Source organism: Manacus candei, unplaced genomic scaffold (genome assembly GCF_025592945.1).
Source record: "Manacus candei isolate 608988 ecotype Guabito, Panama unplaced genomic scaffold, ASM2559294v1 h1tg000042l, whole genome shotgun sequence".
Classification (NCBI taxonomy): Eukaryota; Metazoa; Chordata; class Aves; order Passeriformes; family Pipridae; genus Manacus; species Manacus candei.
Window position 1 is genome coordinate 4,955,762 of NW_026138090.1, and position 12,331 is coordinate 4,968,092.

The 12,331-nt window shown below is 40.0% G+C and overlaps 1 protein-coding gene across 4 annotated transcripts in view; it reads right to left on the reverse strand.

Annotated features, from left to right (window-relative positions):
* The window catches only part of GRM3 (glutamate metabotropic receptor 3), a 104,632-nt gene that overhangs the window by 34,674 nt on the left and 57,627 nt on the right, over positions 1-12,331 (reverse strand). For all 4 annotated transcript variants that reach the window (XM_051795291.1, XM_051795293.1, XM_051795290.1 and 1 more), the window contains one exon: positions 10,450-11,050. In XM_051795291.1, coding sequence (XP_051651251.1) covers positions 10,450-10,917 — 468 coding nt within the window. In that variant the 5' untranslated portion in view covers positions 10,918-11,050. The remainder of the gene's footprint in view (positions 1-10,449; positions 11,051-12,331) is intronic.

A 12,331-nucleotide genomic window follows, 5' to 3' on the forward strand; every position in this document is an offset into this window, starting at 1 on the left:
ATTTGATAACTAAATACACTAATAAGACATAAATTTCCCATTAGTGTAAATATTACAGATGTGACAGTCGTTCAGAGAACTTTCTGATCCCACTTATTCAAGCTCTCCTAGCTTTTGCTCATCTAAACTCTTTTTTCTGAGATGTTCTGACTGCAGACCTCCTGAGATGGTATATTTGTTGCATGTTAGTACTCTTCAAGTACTGCACAATGTCATGCTGACCTACTGTTTTTCATAAATAATAAAAACTTTTATTAATCTCTATTTGCCCTTCTTGTGTGCTTTTTTTTCTTTTTTTTTTTTTTTCATACATTACTCTTTCCAATGCTTATTCCCAAATCTACTCTGTTGCTCTCATAGAACTGTAGCTCCTGATCATATCTGGAAAGAAATCAAGAACGACTATGGCATTTTTTTTCCTTTGATAGCTTCTTAAATGACAAAGGGAAGATTTTGGAGTTCTGCCCTTGGTCACTGGAAATTGTGTCCAGAAAATTAAATATAAGCTGAGAGTACAGCCTGACAAAACCATTTGAAAAGCAGTAGTGTACTTGAGATTCCTAAGGGAAAATTATTAAAAATTACCCAATCATTTTCTCCAGATATTTCTGCAACCACAGACTATGTCTGTGAGAATTCAAAGGCAAAGGACTGTTTTGAAAAACATGTTGTGGAACAGGCAAATTTTGAGGACTCAGACGTCAGTAGCAAATTAGACAGTCTGGTAAAAAAACTCCAAAAACCCAGAAGAATTTTATTGCTTTTCAGCAATAAAAACAACTGTATTACTTGGGATTTTATAGATTTAGATTCTGTTTTTTCTGTAACACAGACACTGGACTAGTATCCTGCTGTGGCTCAGCCTCACCCTGTAAACTGGTGTAATCTTATCTGGACCAGACTCTACTGCCAAACATACATGTACAGTGACTTTCACAACCCCTGGGACACACGGAACTGAGGACTTCAGGAGGTCCTTGTCCTTCTGGGACACCAGGGAAGAGCAGGTGGGATGTCCTGGCATCTCAACTGTGTTTGTGGTAGCTGAAGTCCTTTACAAAACAAACTGCTAAGAGTGGTTCTCTACACTTCTCGGAAGGGAGCTTTGTGTAATGCTCTGTGGTTTTACCAGTGGGTACAGGATGGGAAGTGCTGTGGCTGAACAAGTTACCATCCCTCAGAAAGCTGCCAATGTGTTCTTAACCTCCCTGCTAGGTAGTAACACAATTAAAATGCCTTATACTGGAAGTGTGGGATTTAATTTCCATCGTGGTGATGTAAATGAACAGCTTTAAAGCAACAGGATGGGCAGAGAGGCTTGTTTTGTCACCAAGGTACAATGGGTGCTTTGAGAATTGTTGAGTCTCTGTGGCTTTTTATCTTTGACTACATGCTGACACATCCACATGATTTGGTTCACGTGTCCTCTCTCAACAAGAGCATTCTGATTTGGTAATAAGAATGTCCTCTGTGTAGCTATTATGGAACATTTCTTGCAGAACTGTGTGGGCTGGAATTGCTATTCTTGTCACAGTTTATTCTAGCAGAAATTATTTTATTTTAGCTAAACCATAATGAGGATATGCACACATATCATTCTGCATTTTTGCCCTCAAATTGGCTAAAGAAGTCCATTTTTCCAGCTCAAGCAACGCTGTTCAGTGTGTAGACAAGCCTTCAGCTCACAGAAAGATGCTCCTAACAAATATAGCAGCTTCTTTATTGTTTGTTTGTGTGGTTATTTTTGTTGTTGTTTTGCTTTTCTTTTAGTCTAAGCTGCAAAAGCATCCATATACAGGGAAACAGAACTACACTCCCAGTTTACACAGGGGCCCCCAGCCTTGGAGGTCACTATAATTCTAGGGTCCCTGCAAACTGCTGCAATTCTGATTCCTGTGCTCTGGGGAGAAGTTTTTGTGTGTTTATAGCTGTTTGTTGTAATGCTCTTCACTGCAAAGCTGTCCAGATGGTAGTTTTTCATAGACTAAAAATTATAAAATATAAAAGTCTGATTAATTATAGAGGATAGTGACCCAATCATCCCTGAGAACTATGATTGCTCAAGGAGTTCAGTGAAGTTGTATCTGATATTAATTCTGATCAGGACACTCTTCTTGAAATTCTCAAGCTGGGGATTTTCTGGAATGTTGTAGTTTCTTGATTTTAGGGACTAATTTGCCAAAAGAGCTCAAGCCTCAGGAACTTAGCTGATGTAATTGGTTTCAGGACAGTGCCTTTTTCCAGACATTTCCATGCTGATCTGAATATCTGATTCTGAAAATGAGATCCTGATTAAGCGACCAACTAGATAACAGCACAGGCAACATATTCTGGAGAGGAGCTGATATCTAAGACTTTGTGTAGTAGATTCAGTGTAGTAGAGGACAGTGTAATGTAAACCAGAGTTATGTGCAGTGAGATTGAATCACTTGAGACACACCTCCACTGTAGCTCCTGCTGCCTTGGGATGTGTGCCACAACTTCAAAACTGCAGTGTACGTCCGGCATTTGCTAAGTGAAATAACCTATTTTGGCAAAGCTCCAGGCAGCAATTTAATTCAAGTCATGGTGCATGCAATTAGTGCCTGAAATCCATATGTTGGCACTTAAGGTTTTTTTACTGTCAAAACTAGTGGGTTTTGCAGATACCTTTGAAAATAAGGCTGGATGTTCTGCATCTGCAAACCAGAACAGTTGCTTTGCACAGCTTGCTGTGAACAAAGTGTGTCGACATAGTCAGCATTCACTGTGATGGGAAACCTTTATTTGCCCTCATGTTGCTGGGTTTATTAGTGCACCCACTGTCCTGTGGTAAAGTGTCCAATTCCCAGGCAAACCTGTCTCTCACCCAGCTGCTGGGATGGTGGGTAATTCGCTGCCCAACATGAGCATGGCAGGAAGTCCAGTGTGAGCCACGTCCCTCCATAGGGACATACTGCCCCAGCAAATCCTGCAAATGGAGTGGCCAGGGCAGTGCCAGGGGATACTGAAGTCCCTCTCCTAGCATTGGAGCCGCATCTGTAAATTATACTTCTCTGAGCACCAGGGACAGGATGAATGCTTGTGGGAAATTGCCAATCTTGTTTATAACACTGAAAATGGCTTCATAATAAGCACCTGCAAGGAGCCATGAATTAGGTACAACCATCAAACATACGAACCTGGTTTCTGAGTGTATTTCTGACCATTCAAGAGTCCTGATGGTAAATGGGGACAGAGAGGTAACACCCTCATGTCCTAGTACTCTTGGTCTGTCTTATGATTTACTGAATCTCATTGAACATTTTGCCTAGTGTTCATAGGACTTTTTTTCAGTGGCAGTAGGATTTATTCTGATGTTTTTATTAAAATTTTCCTTTTTAATGGCCAAGAGACTGCTACACGGATTGTTTAAATGTGTATGGGACTGAAGAACACAAGAAACATTTCGGAAAAAAGTTAAATCTCAAAACTGCTAGAACAGATTGGGTTTCTTAACACAGCACACAAGTGTGTATTGCACATTTGTTGGACAGAGGAGGCCCCTTGTTAGATGACAGTGCTCTCTACTCTCCTGAAATTTAACCATGCGAGAATCTCATGAGACTTAACATGGCTTAATGAATTTAATTTCATAGAGCTCCTTTGAGACAGGCAAGAGCTCCTGTGCCTGTTTTGAACAGACAATAAATTAGCCTGCAGAGTAGAATAGGATTGAGGTAAAGGAGGTTTGTCTCTATGGAGAAACTGGAGAAATCCCTGCCTCTCTGAGCTGCAATCTGTCCTTATGGAGATTCCATGGCTGCCTTTGGTGTCCTGAGAAAGTCTTTCTATTTCTAAGTTTTTTGTCTGGATTCCCACAGCAAGACCATGGCAAAGCCATTTCCCAGAGATTTCCTAATGTTTAGATCATTGCTATAACACAGAGGCTGAGCTCTTGCTTTGAAGAAACATGTACTGCTGCCAGTGTATGTTGCATATAGTTCCTAAGTGATGGTATACATTGTCAGCTTTTTGCTATTATTTGGGCAGTTGGAGGTCAAACTACAGCTAAAACATTCATTCCATAAATAATACAGGGTTTTTTTCTTATTTAAATTCTTCTTGTTTATTAAATCCAAATATATACCAAAATTTTGGCAGAAAGCACCATTTTTGAAAGACAGGAAAGAAACACTGGCTCTGAATGGGCTGGGATGTGGGTGTGTGATAGATGGTGGGCATAAACCTAATGTAAAGACAAAATGAGGTATCTCTCCAGTCATCTGCCTCCATTGGCCTGTGCAGCCTCCCCATGATCCCAACTCCTGCTTTGTACACTTTTCTTTCAATCTATAACTATTTTCTTCTGTCCTCTTGTCATGCATCATGTCAATAAAAGCATTTTCTTTGTGTTCCTGAGAATAAACCTGTACACACTGAAAAGCTTATACCAGATTTCCACCAAACCTTCTCTTCTCCAGGCTAAACAGTCAGTAGGGTATGTGCTTCAGATTCTCCTCCCCATGATCATATCTGTATTTATTGAATCATCCTTTTATTGAGGGGCCCAAAGTTGGACATAGCATTTCAGATGTGGTCCAATGAGAATAAATAGAAAAAACTCCATCTATCTACTGGCTATGTTTCTGCAGATAATGCCCAGCAGTCTGTGAGCCTACCATGCTGCCAGATTGCATCACTAGCAATAAATATGAGAAATACTGAAGAGATTGGCTCCACCATAACTTTCCCTGTTTTCTTGGGATTTAGTAGGCTCAAAGGCATGGCTCCTGCCTGGGGACAGTGTGACCCAGTGTGACTCAGTCTGGGCCCTTCTGACATACTAATGTAGTTTGGGATTATTAGGGAGTGAGAGAGTTCAATGATGCAAATGCAGCTGCCCAGCTCAGACACCCCCCCCCCAAAAAAAAAATTCATTTCAAATTCTGATTTGTTTTCAAAGGGAAATTAGGACCTTAAGCTGATTTCAGAGTTGAAAAACCTTTATCATGGTGGAACATCACCTCTCCATAGCCCATTTAAGGGATGGAGATGTGTCTGGGATATTATAACAAGCGCTATGAAAGGCAGTGTCACAGGGGCTGTGACATGATGTACAGCAGAAAACACCCATTTGGCTTCAGCTGGACTCCAAGCTCTGGTCCCAGGAATTAATTGGGAATGCCAATATCCCAGTTCTTTAAATCAACAAAAGATCAGTTGCAAGGAATGAAGCCAGATGCTGTGAGGTTATTTAGGAGTCCCAGTCTGTCTTGTGCACGTTGCAGGACTGAAGCAGTGATTTTCATCAGCTTTCTCACTCTTTGGTATTAAGAAGGCTGTCTCCTAGTTCATAAGTAATGTTCCTTAACAAAATTCCTTCCAAAAGGCAACTCAGAAGAAGACAATTCATTATCCAACAAAAATTGTCTGGCACTTCTTATTAGCAGGGAGAGGGAAGAAGGCAACACTGTTTTTAGCTTTGCTCTTCTGAAAATTTAGGCAATGAAGCTGGGAAAAATATAGTGAAATATTTGCAGGAGAGTCAATAGCTGTAACACACAGAGAAACAGTGTTTAAACTGTGAAATAATTGCATCTCTGAAACGAACGTCAGTAATAAGGATGTCACAATAACATCTACAATTTCTGCAGAGCAACTGGGAGTTTCTTCTTATATGCGTGTCTGTCCTGTATAATAAAAAGTAAACCAGGGAGGGCATGCAGAGAAATGTGCTTTGAGAGAAGAATTTTTTTGGAAATTTTTATTCTTATTTTTCTGCAGGGGAAGGCACAGTGAGCTGTCACATATGCACTCTGCCTCCACACAGCATTAACTGTTGAAGTAAGCTGAGCACTAAGCTGGCACCTTGAGAAGAGACCTGTGCAGAAGGCTTTGCTTTGCGTGAGGAGTGCAACTGTTCTCAGAGACTTCATAAACCTGATTGTGAGTGACTCATGTCACATTTACAAAAGATCAGAAAAAATACTAAAACTGGGATTGATGGTTCTAAAAGCATGAAATTGCTTCTGGAGTTAAAAAAGCTATCATTGATAAATATGGTTATTTGAGACTCATTAACTGATGTGTAAGTCCTGATCAGAAGGGTTAGAATGAGTGTAGGTGATGCTCAGATGTCCTTAGATAGTTCTTATTTTTGTCTACTTCTCTTGTAGTTACATCCTTGGCACACTTTATTGCTCCCTACAATTGCTCACTTTATTGCTCACTACACCTCCTGAAAGGAGGTGGTAGATAGATAGGGTTCATTTTCTTCTCTCAGGGAACAAGTGATAGGACAAAAAGAAAGGGCCTCAAATTGTTCCAGGGGATGTTTATATTAGACATTATGAAAAATTTCATCACTGAAAGGATGGTCAGGTAGTGGAATCACCATCCCTGGAAGTGTTAAAAAAATCTGTAGATGTAGCACTTGAGAACATGGTTTAGTGGTGGGCTAATGGTTGGAGTTGATGAACTTAGAGGTCTTTTCAAATCTTCATAATTCTATGATTCTTTGGTAGGGCTTCTTCCTTCGCACCTGTGATCTCAGCGGTTACTTATCCATCCCTGTAAAATTGTGTAATTTTCCCCTTGGCAAAAGGAGAAAATGGTCACTTTGAAGAAAAAAATAAATCCCAAACCCAAATCAAAAGGACTACAAAGGAATCAGTTACACTGGGACTTTCAAAGAAGCCAGCCAGAGGGAGGTACTCTCAGTCCTTTGAAATCTCTAGGAAAGAAATATCCAGTGCTCTTTGGGCACTTTGCAAATCACAACCTAGTGGCTGTTCAGTTTCTGAATGTGGAATAGAAGAAACAAAGAGAGGAACAAACAGCAAGGATCTGGCTGAGAGGTAGCAGAGAGAGAGGCGCAACAAAGATAAAGGAGGGAGAGAGTTTAAAGGAGACACATGGAAGTTGGCAAAGGCACGTGTGGCTTAAACGCTAGTGGTAGGTGGTCAGTCTCACAGAGTAGATCTTTTAATAAGGATTTGGCTTAGTTTTCAAGCACAAAATCAGGAGAGCCTGTTGTTGCACAGTTGAATGCAAAGCTCCTCCATAAGCAGAGCACAAATGCCGTGTGTGAGCTGGGGTTCCTGGTGAACCCCTGCAGCCCCCTGCACTTTTCTCCTGCCCGTATCCCCGCTGGGTCCATGCACAGTGGGACAGAGCCCCATATGTTCTGGGTTTTTTTTTTTTTCATTTAGTTCTAAGGATTTTGCACTATTTTCAGTGGTTATGGAAGCCACAAGCTGTCATTAAGACTCTGTTTGAAAGATGGTTTATCCTTGGAGGAAGGAAATGGATGTGATTAGCTTTCAGGCTCCGTGAGTCTTTGGCAGACTTTTGTGGCTAAGGAGAAATGACAGCCAGGAAAAGACTGCCAGTAAATGAGTACACACTCTGAATTTCATGCCAGATGGTCACTCATGGAGTGACCTTAGCTTTTGTGATAGTGGTAATGTACCGTTAAACCTTCTCCAGTGGTTTTGTTAGAGTTTACTTGAGACACAGCGAAGAATTGAAGAGAAGACAGCTGGGCACTGGTTTCTATTCTGCCATTTTTACTGGATGAGGCTCTAACTTGGAAATAACTTTCATTGCCATGATCTGGAGGCCTTGTGAGCCGGTAGCATAAAAAATCTTACATACATATGAATATAGTGGATAAGGAAATTGAAAGCCCAGCCCACTTAAAGTAATATCTTAATTTTTCTAAGAGATAACTGCAGGGAATGGACTCAGGTCTTCATTTTCAGAAGATGAATCCAGTTTTCAGAATCAGAGAAGAACAAATCCAGCATTTGAATAATTGCATTCCTGCTTCTGCAAGCACATTCCTGACAAGAACTGACCTAAGTATTTCAAATATGGCATTGGGATTGGCTATGCAGGTGCTCCTTTGAAAATGAACACTGTTTTTCTTTTATCCTTTTTACAATATCACTGAACATCTCCAAGGAAAAAACATTTGAAATTCCTGTTGTAAACTAGGAAAGAGTGGACAACCTGCCTCAGATTAAAACCCATGAACCCAAAAGAAGTGCCCTCCAAATTTTGAAGCATTCTCCTCCTGATCCCAGATTCAGCTCAAGTCAGAATTTTATTTAATGAAAACAACTTTTTTATTTTTTATTTTATCACAAGCTTTTCCATTGACAGAGAATCTTGGCTTGAATTTTGAGAGATCAAATGCTGTACAGATTGAGCTCACTGCTAATTCAAACACAACATCTAAAAACTAATTATCCAGATCATCATTAATGATAATAGCCTAGTCAGACCAGAAAATAATTAAGCATTCTGCATTCTCTTGTTGTTTTTAGACTCCGCAAAAAATGCCTATTGCACATACTGACTCAGTGGGGAAGGTGTTCATTGCTGAATTACCAGTAAATTCTTTTTTCCTTAGTGGAAGGATAATGAAAGAAGTAGAAATCTGACAGCAGGAGCATCATAAAGTGATTTGGCAGACAGCTGTCCAGACAAAAAAACAGGAGAGGGAGGGTGACAGGAGGGGAAGAAAATGTATTGAAATATAAAGAAAAATTCACAGAAGGAAAGAAAAAGCCAGAAATAATTTTTGTCTGAAGAACTCGGCATGTTTTATTTCAAGGCTAAGAAACTGCACTGTGGACTGTATGATGTTTACAGCTCTGAGCAAAAGAGAAATGTTTGACAGAGTTACATCTGGAAGCATCCAGCATCCTGAGTGCTGCTTGAAAACAAAGGGAATGAAGATGCTGAGCCTTGTACACACGCCTGATGAAGTATTTTGACTTTCAGCAGTGGTGCAATTCCAGTTATTGCTGGAGCTACTCTGCACAGGTGAGTGGCTCTGAAATTGGGTAGTCTCTTCTTCTGGCATGGCACCAAAATGCCTGGCTTTAATGTTTCAAAGTCCTTACAACTTCAGGCTTGACTCTTCAATGTCTATTATTGTTGACAAGAATTTTCTTTTGAAATAGAAGTTGTGACTGGCTAACTTAACAGGATGAGCAGCAGGAGTGAATGGCTTAATTACATCTTTCCTAGATAGTGTGAAATCTAGGGGAAAGCTAGAAAAGAGAAACTGAAGGAGGGCCAACATAATCTATGCCAAGGGAAAATAAGCAACTGAATACTTCTTTTCTAGCTGGAAAATGCTCATGTTGAAAGATTTGTGAATCTATTTTTTTATCTTTCTGAAGAACTGTTTTACAGATCTTATGTTTGAACAACTATTGGCAACTATAGGGAAGCTGTACAGATCATAGAGTATTAGTAACTATAACTATTGTTTCATTATCCTTCATAAGTTTTGAAAATACTGAATGACATACAGATAGGCATACACCTACACTGCCATTTTTACATGTACTGAATGAGAAAGTCTCTTATCAGGACTTCCAATTTCCATTGGACAGCTGCTCTAAATCAAAAATTTTGGAATATGAATCATCTACATACACTGTATTATTACATTCAATGTGCTCTGCATCCAGTCTACTGCCTTAGATATGGATTTATTCTTAGATCAGTGATTGCCAGAGACTGGCTTCAAAGGGACAGATTGACAGATGTCGTGCAAGACGCCACAGGCCTGCCTGACTCCCTCAGGGTTTCTGGGAGGCAATGAAATATTTTTGCCATTTCCTCAGCTGTAACTATACTGATGCCATTTTCCTTCTTGACCACCTGGGCACATTCTGGGTCATGTTCCACCAGTTGTTGAACAGCATCCCCAGTTCCTTTTCTGCCTGGCAGCTTTCCACCCACTGTCCCCAGCCTGTAGTGCTGCAGGGGGTTGTTGCGCCCCAAGTGCAGGACCTGGCACTTGACCTTGTTGAACCTCATACCACTGGCCTCAGTCCATTGACCCAGTCTGTCCAGACACCTCAGCAGAGCCTTCCTGTCCTTCAGCAGATGAACATTCTCACTCACCTTATGGTCATCCACAAGCTTACTGAGAATGTCCTTGATGCCCTCATCCAGATTATCATAAAGATATTAAACAGCGATAGTCCCAAAACTGAGCCTTGAGTGAATGGAAATAAGATAAGGATTTATTCTTTTATTTTAAATCTAGATTGTTTAAATGACAACTGTTGCATTCATGCAGCATGGTAGGCACACATATATTCAGAAACATAGGTGGTATCATTTATGATTGATGAGAAAGCAGAGATCTGCACATAAGAGTTTTAAAAGTGTCAGGAAATGCAAAGTTCAAAATAAATACCAAGACTTTTGGAAACTTTGGATACTCTCAGGATACACCATAACTAGAGGAAGTGGACAGCTGCCAGAGGTTTGAACTACAGCAAGTGTTTTGAAGAGTGAGTCAAACTAATATAAATTCAGTAAAAATCATCCGCTGGATTGACCCTTAGGGTAAAGTGATCAAGCTTAGACTTGCTTTATTGACAAACTTACATAAGCAGTGGTTCTCTCACTGTAACTGCAGATGAACAACTCTCACCTGATGGTGCTCCTGTGACTTACCTGTATGGAGACGCTGCTGTAGGAACCGCCTATGACTCCCGCAATGAGCAACGGCAAATTCTCCTGGATGGCATATGAGCCGTCAGGGCACATATACTCTGTTTCATCCACTTTAGTCAAAGATGCCCTGACAAACTCCAGAGACTGTTCTAAGGCATATGTATCCCTGGAACATGTGTCCAAGATGTGAACTCCAAGCTTAATTCCCGGAAGCAAGTAGTTGTCCTTGTTGATTTCATCAATAGCAAACAGCATGGCCTCCAAGCGCTGGATGCCTCGGTCTTCATTGATTCTCCCACATTCTTCTATCCCAGTGCCTTTCTCCTTGATTGGGAATAAACCACCTAAGACCAGGTCTCCTTCTATCTTAATTTCCTTCCTTACAAAGCTGTGGTCACTTAGGGAAAGGAAAACTCCTTTGGAAAAAAAAGCTAGCGCAAGGACTTGGAGTCTGGTCAACATCTTCATTGGTCCTGTTTTAGCAGCTCCAAGAAACACTGGTGGGAGCAGAAGTGCTCTTCAGTCCTTCTGATCCATTGCCAAACATAAAGTGCTGTCCCACAAGCCAGTGAAGAACAAGCCAAGTCTTTCCACTGGACCTCTAAAGAAGAGATAGAAGGAATTAGAAAAGGTATAAGGAGACATGAAGATGTGAGATGCCTTAATCATGAAACCACCCTTCCTTAAGGCAAAAAATTCACTCTTGCAAGCAAATTAAGGTAAATACATAAATAAATAAGAGAGACATGAAAGAGAAAAAGAAGAGACGTGACAAGAAGGAGTCTCGTGTCTGATGCTTGCTCAGGGCATGAAAATGCTTACGGCTGGACTTGCTCTCTTTAATGTTAATCACAGTTCAGTGCTCGGATCAAAGGGAGGACACAGCAGTGATGCATGTACTTAGGACACGATTTTACTCTCACTAAGGTCAGGAGAGTTTGCCAATGACCTTAAAAGGAGAAAAATCAAGCCTCAAAGTGAAGATAATGTTGTAACAATTTTGTAAATAAACACACATACATGAAATCTATTTATACAACAAAGATGCATGACTTGTCCATAGACTCCTTGCCAATATCTCTTCAAATATGTCAAAGTGGCTGCCTTTTGATCTCCCAATCCTGAGATAAATTGTGTGGTAATAGTTAAATAGATCACTTCAATAATTCACTTCTGTACTTACTTTTTCCTTAACAGAGTATGTACTATTATTAGAGTTGCAGAGTTATTTATAATTTAGAAACACTTAGCACAAAGAAATTGAAATAAGCAACAATTAAGATTTAACACTGACTAATGGATGAATACACTTATTGCAAGGCAGCTGTTTATCCCAGTACAATTTCCATGTTGCTGTACCAAATTGTGTGAAAGGAGAGCTTTTTATTCATATTTATTCCAACATTGTTCTCTCATAAATAAGTAATAGTTCAGATGCACTGTTAAAGGTCTCTCTCTCCTATTGTAGTAGTCTGTGCTGCAGACTCTCTCAGCAGAATTTTCCATTCAGAAATAAGCGATATGACAACAGAAAACAAGCTTCCTTATCCCAAAGTGAGCTAGTTTACTTATCACCTGTGTTTTTATTAAACAAGTCCAGAAAATATATTTTCTGGTAATGTTAAGAGAAGTAATGATGTTGACTGTATTCAGCAGTACTTTCTGTATCAGACTTAGTACTATAATTTACCAAATATTACTCAAGTTTATACAGGGCATCTAAAATGGTGATATTATCCCACTGGAAATCATTACCAGACAAAAAGGTGGCATTTGTCACATAAATGGCTGTGTTGTTAATAATTCAGTTGAGCTGACTTCCATTGTTTTCATCACTAATCCACCATTTGGATAAAAACAGGACTTGAGATTTTTTTTAATG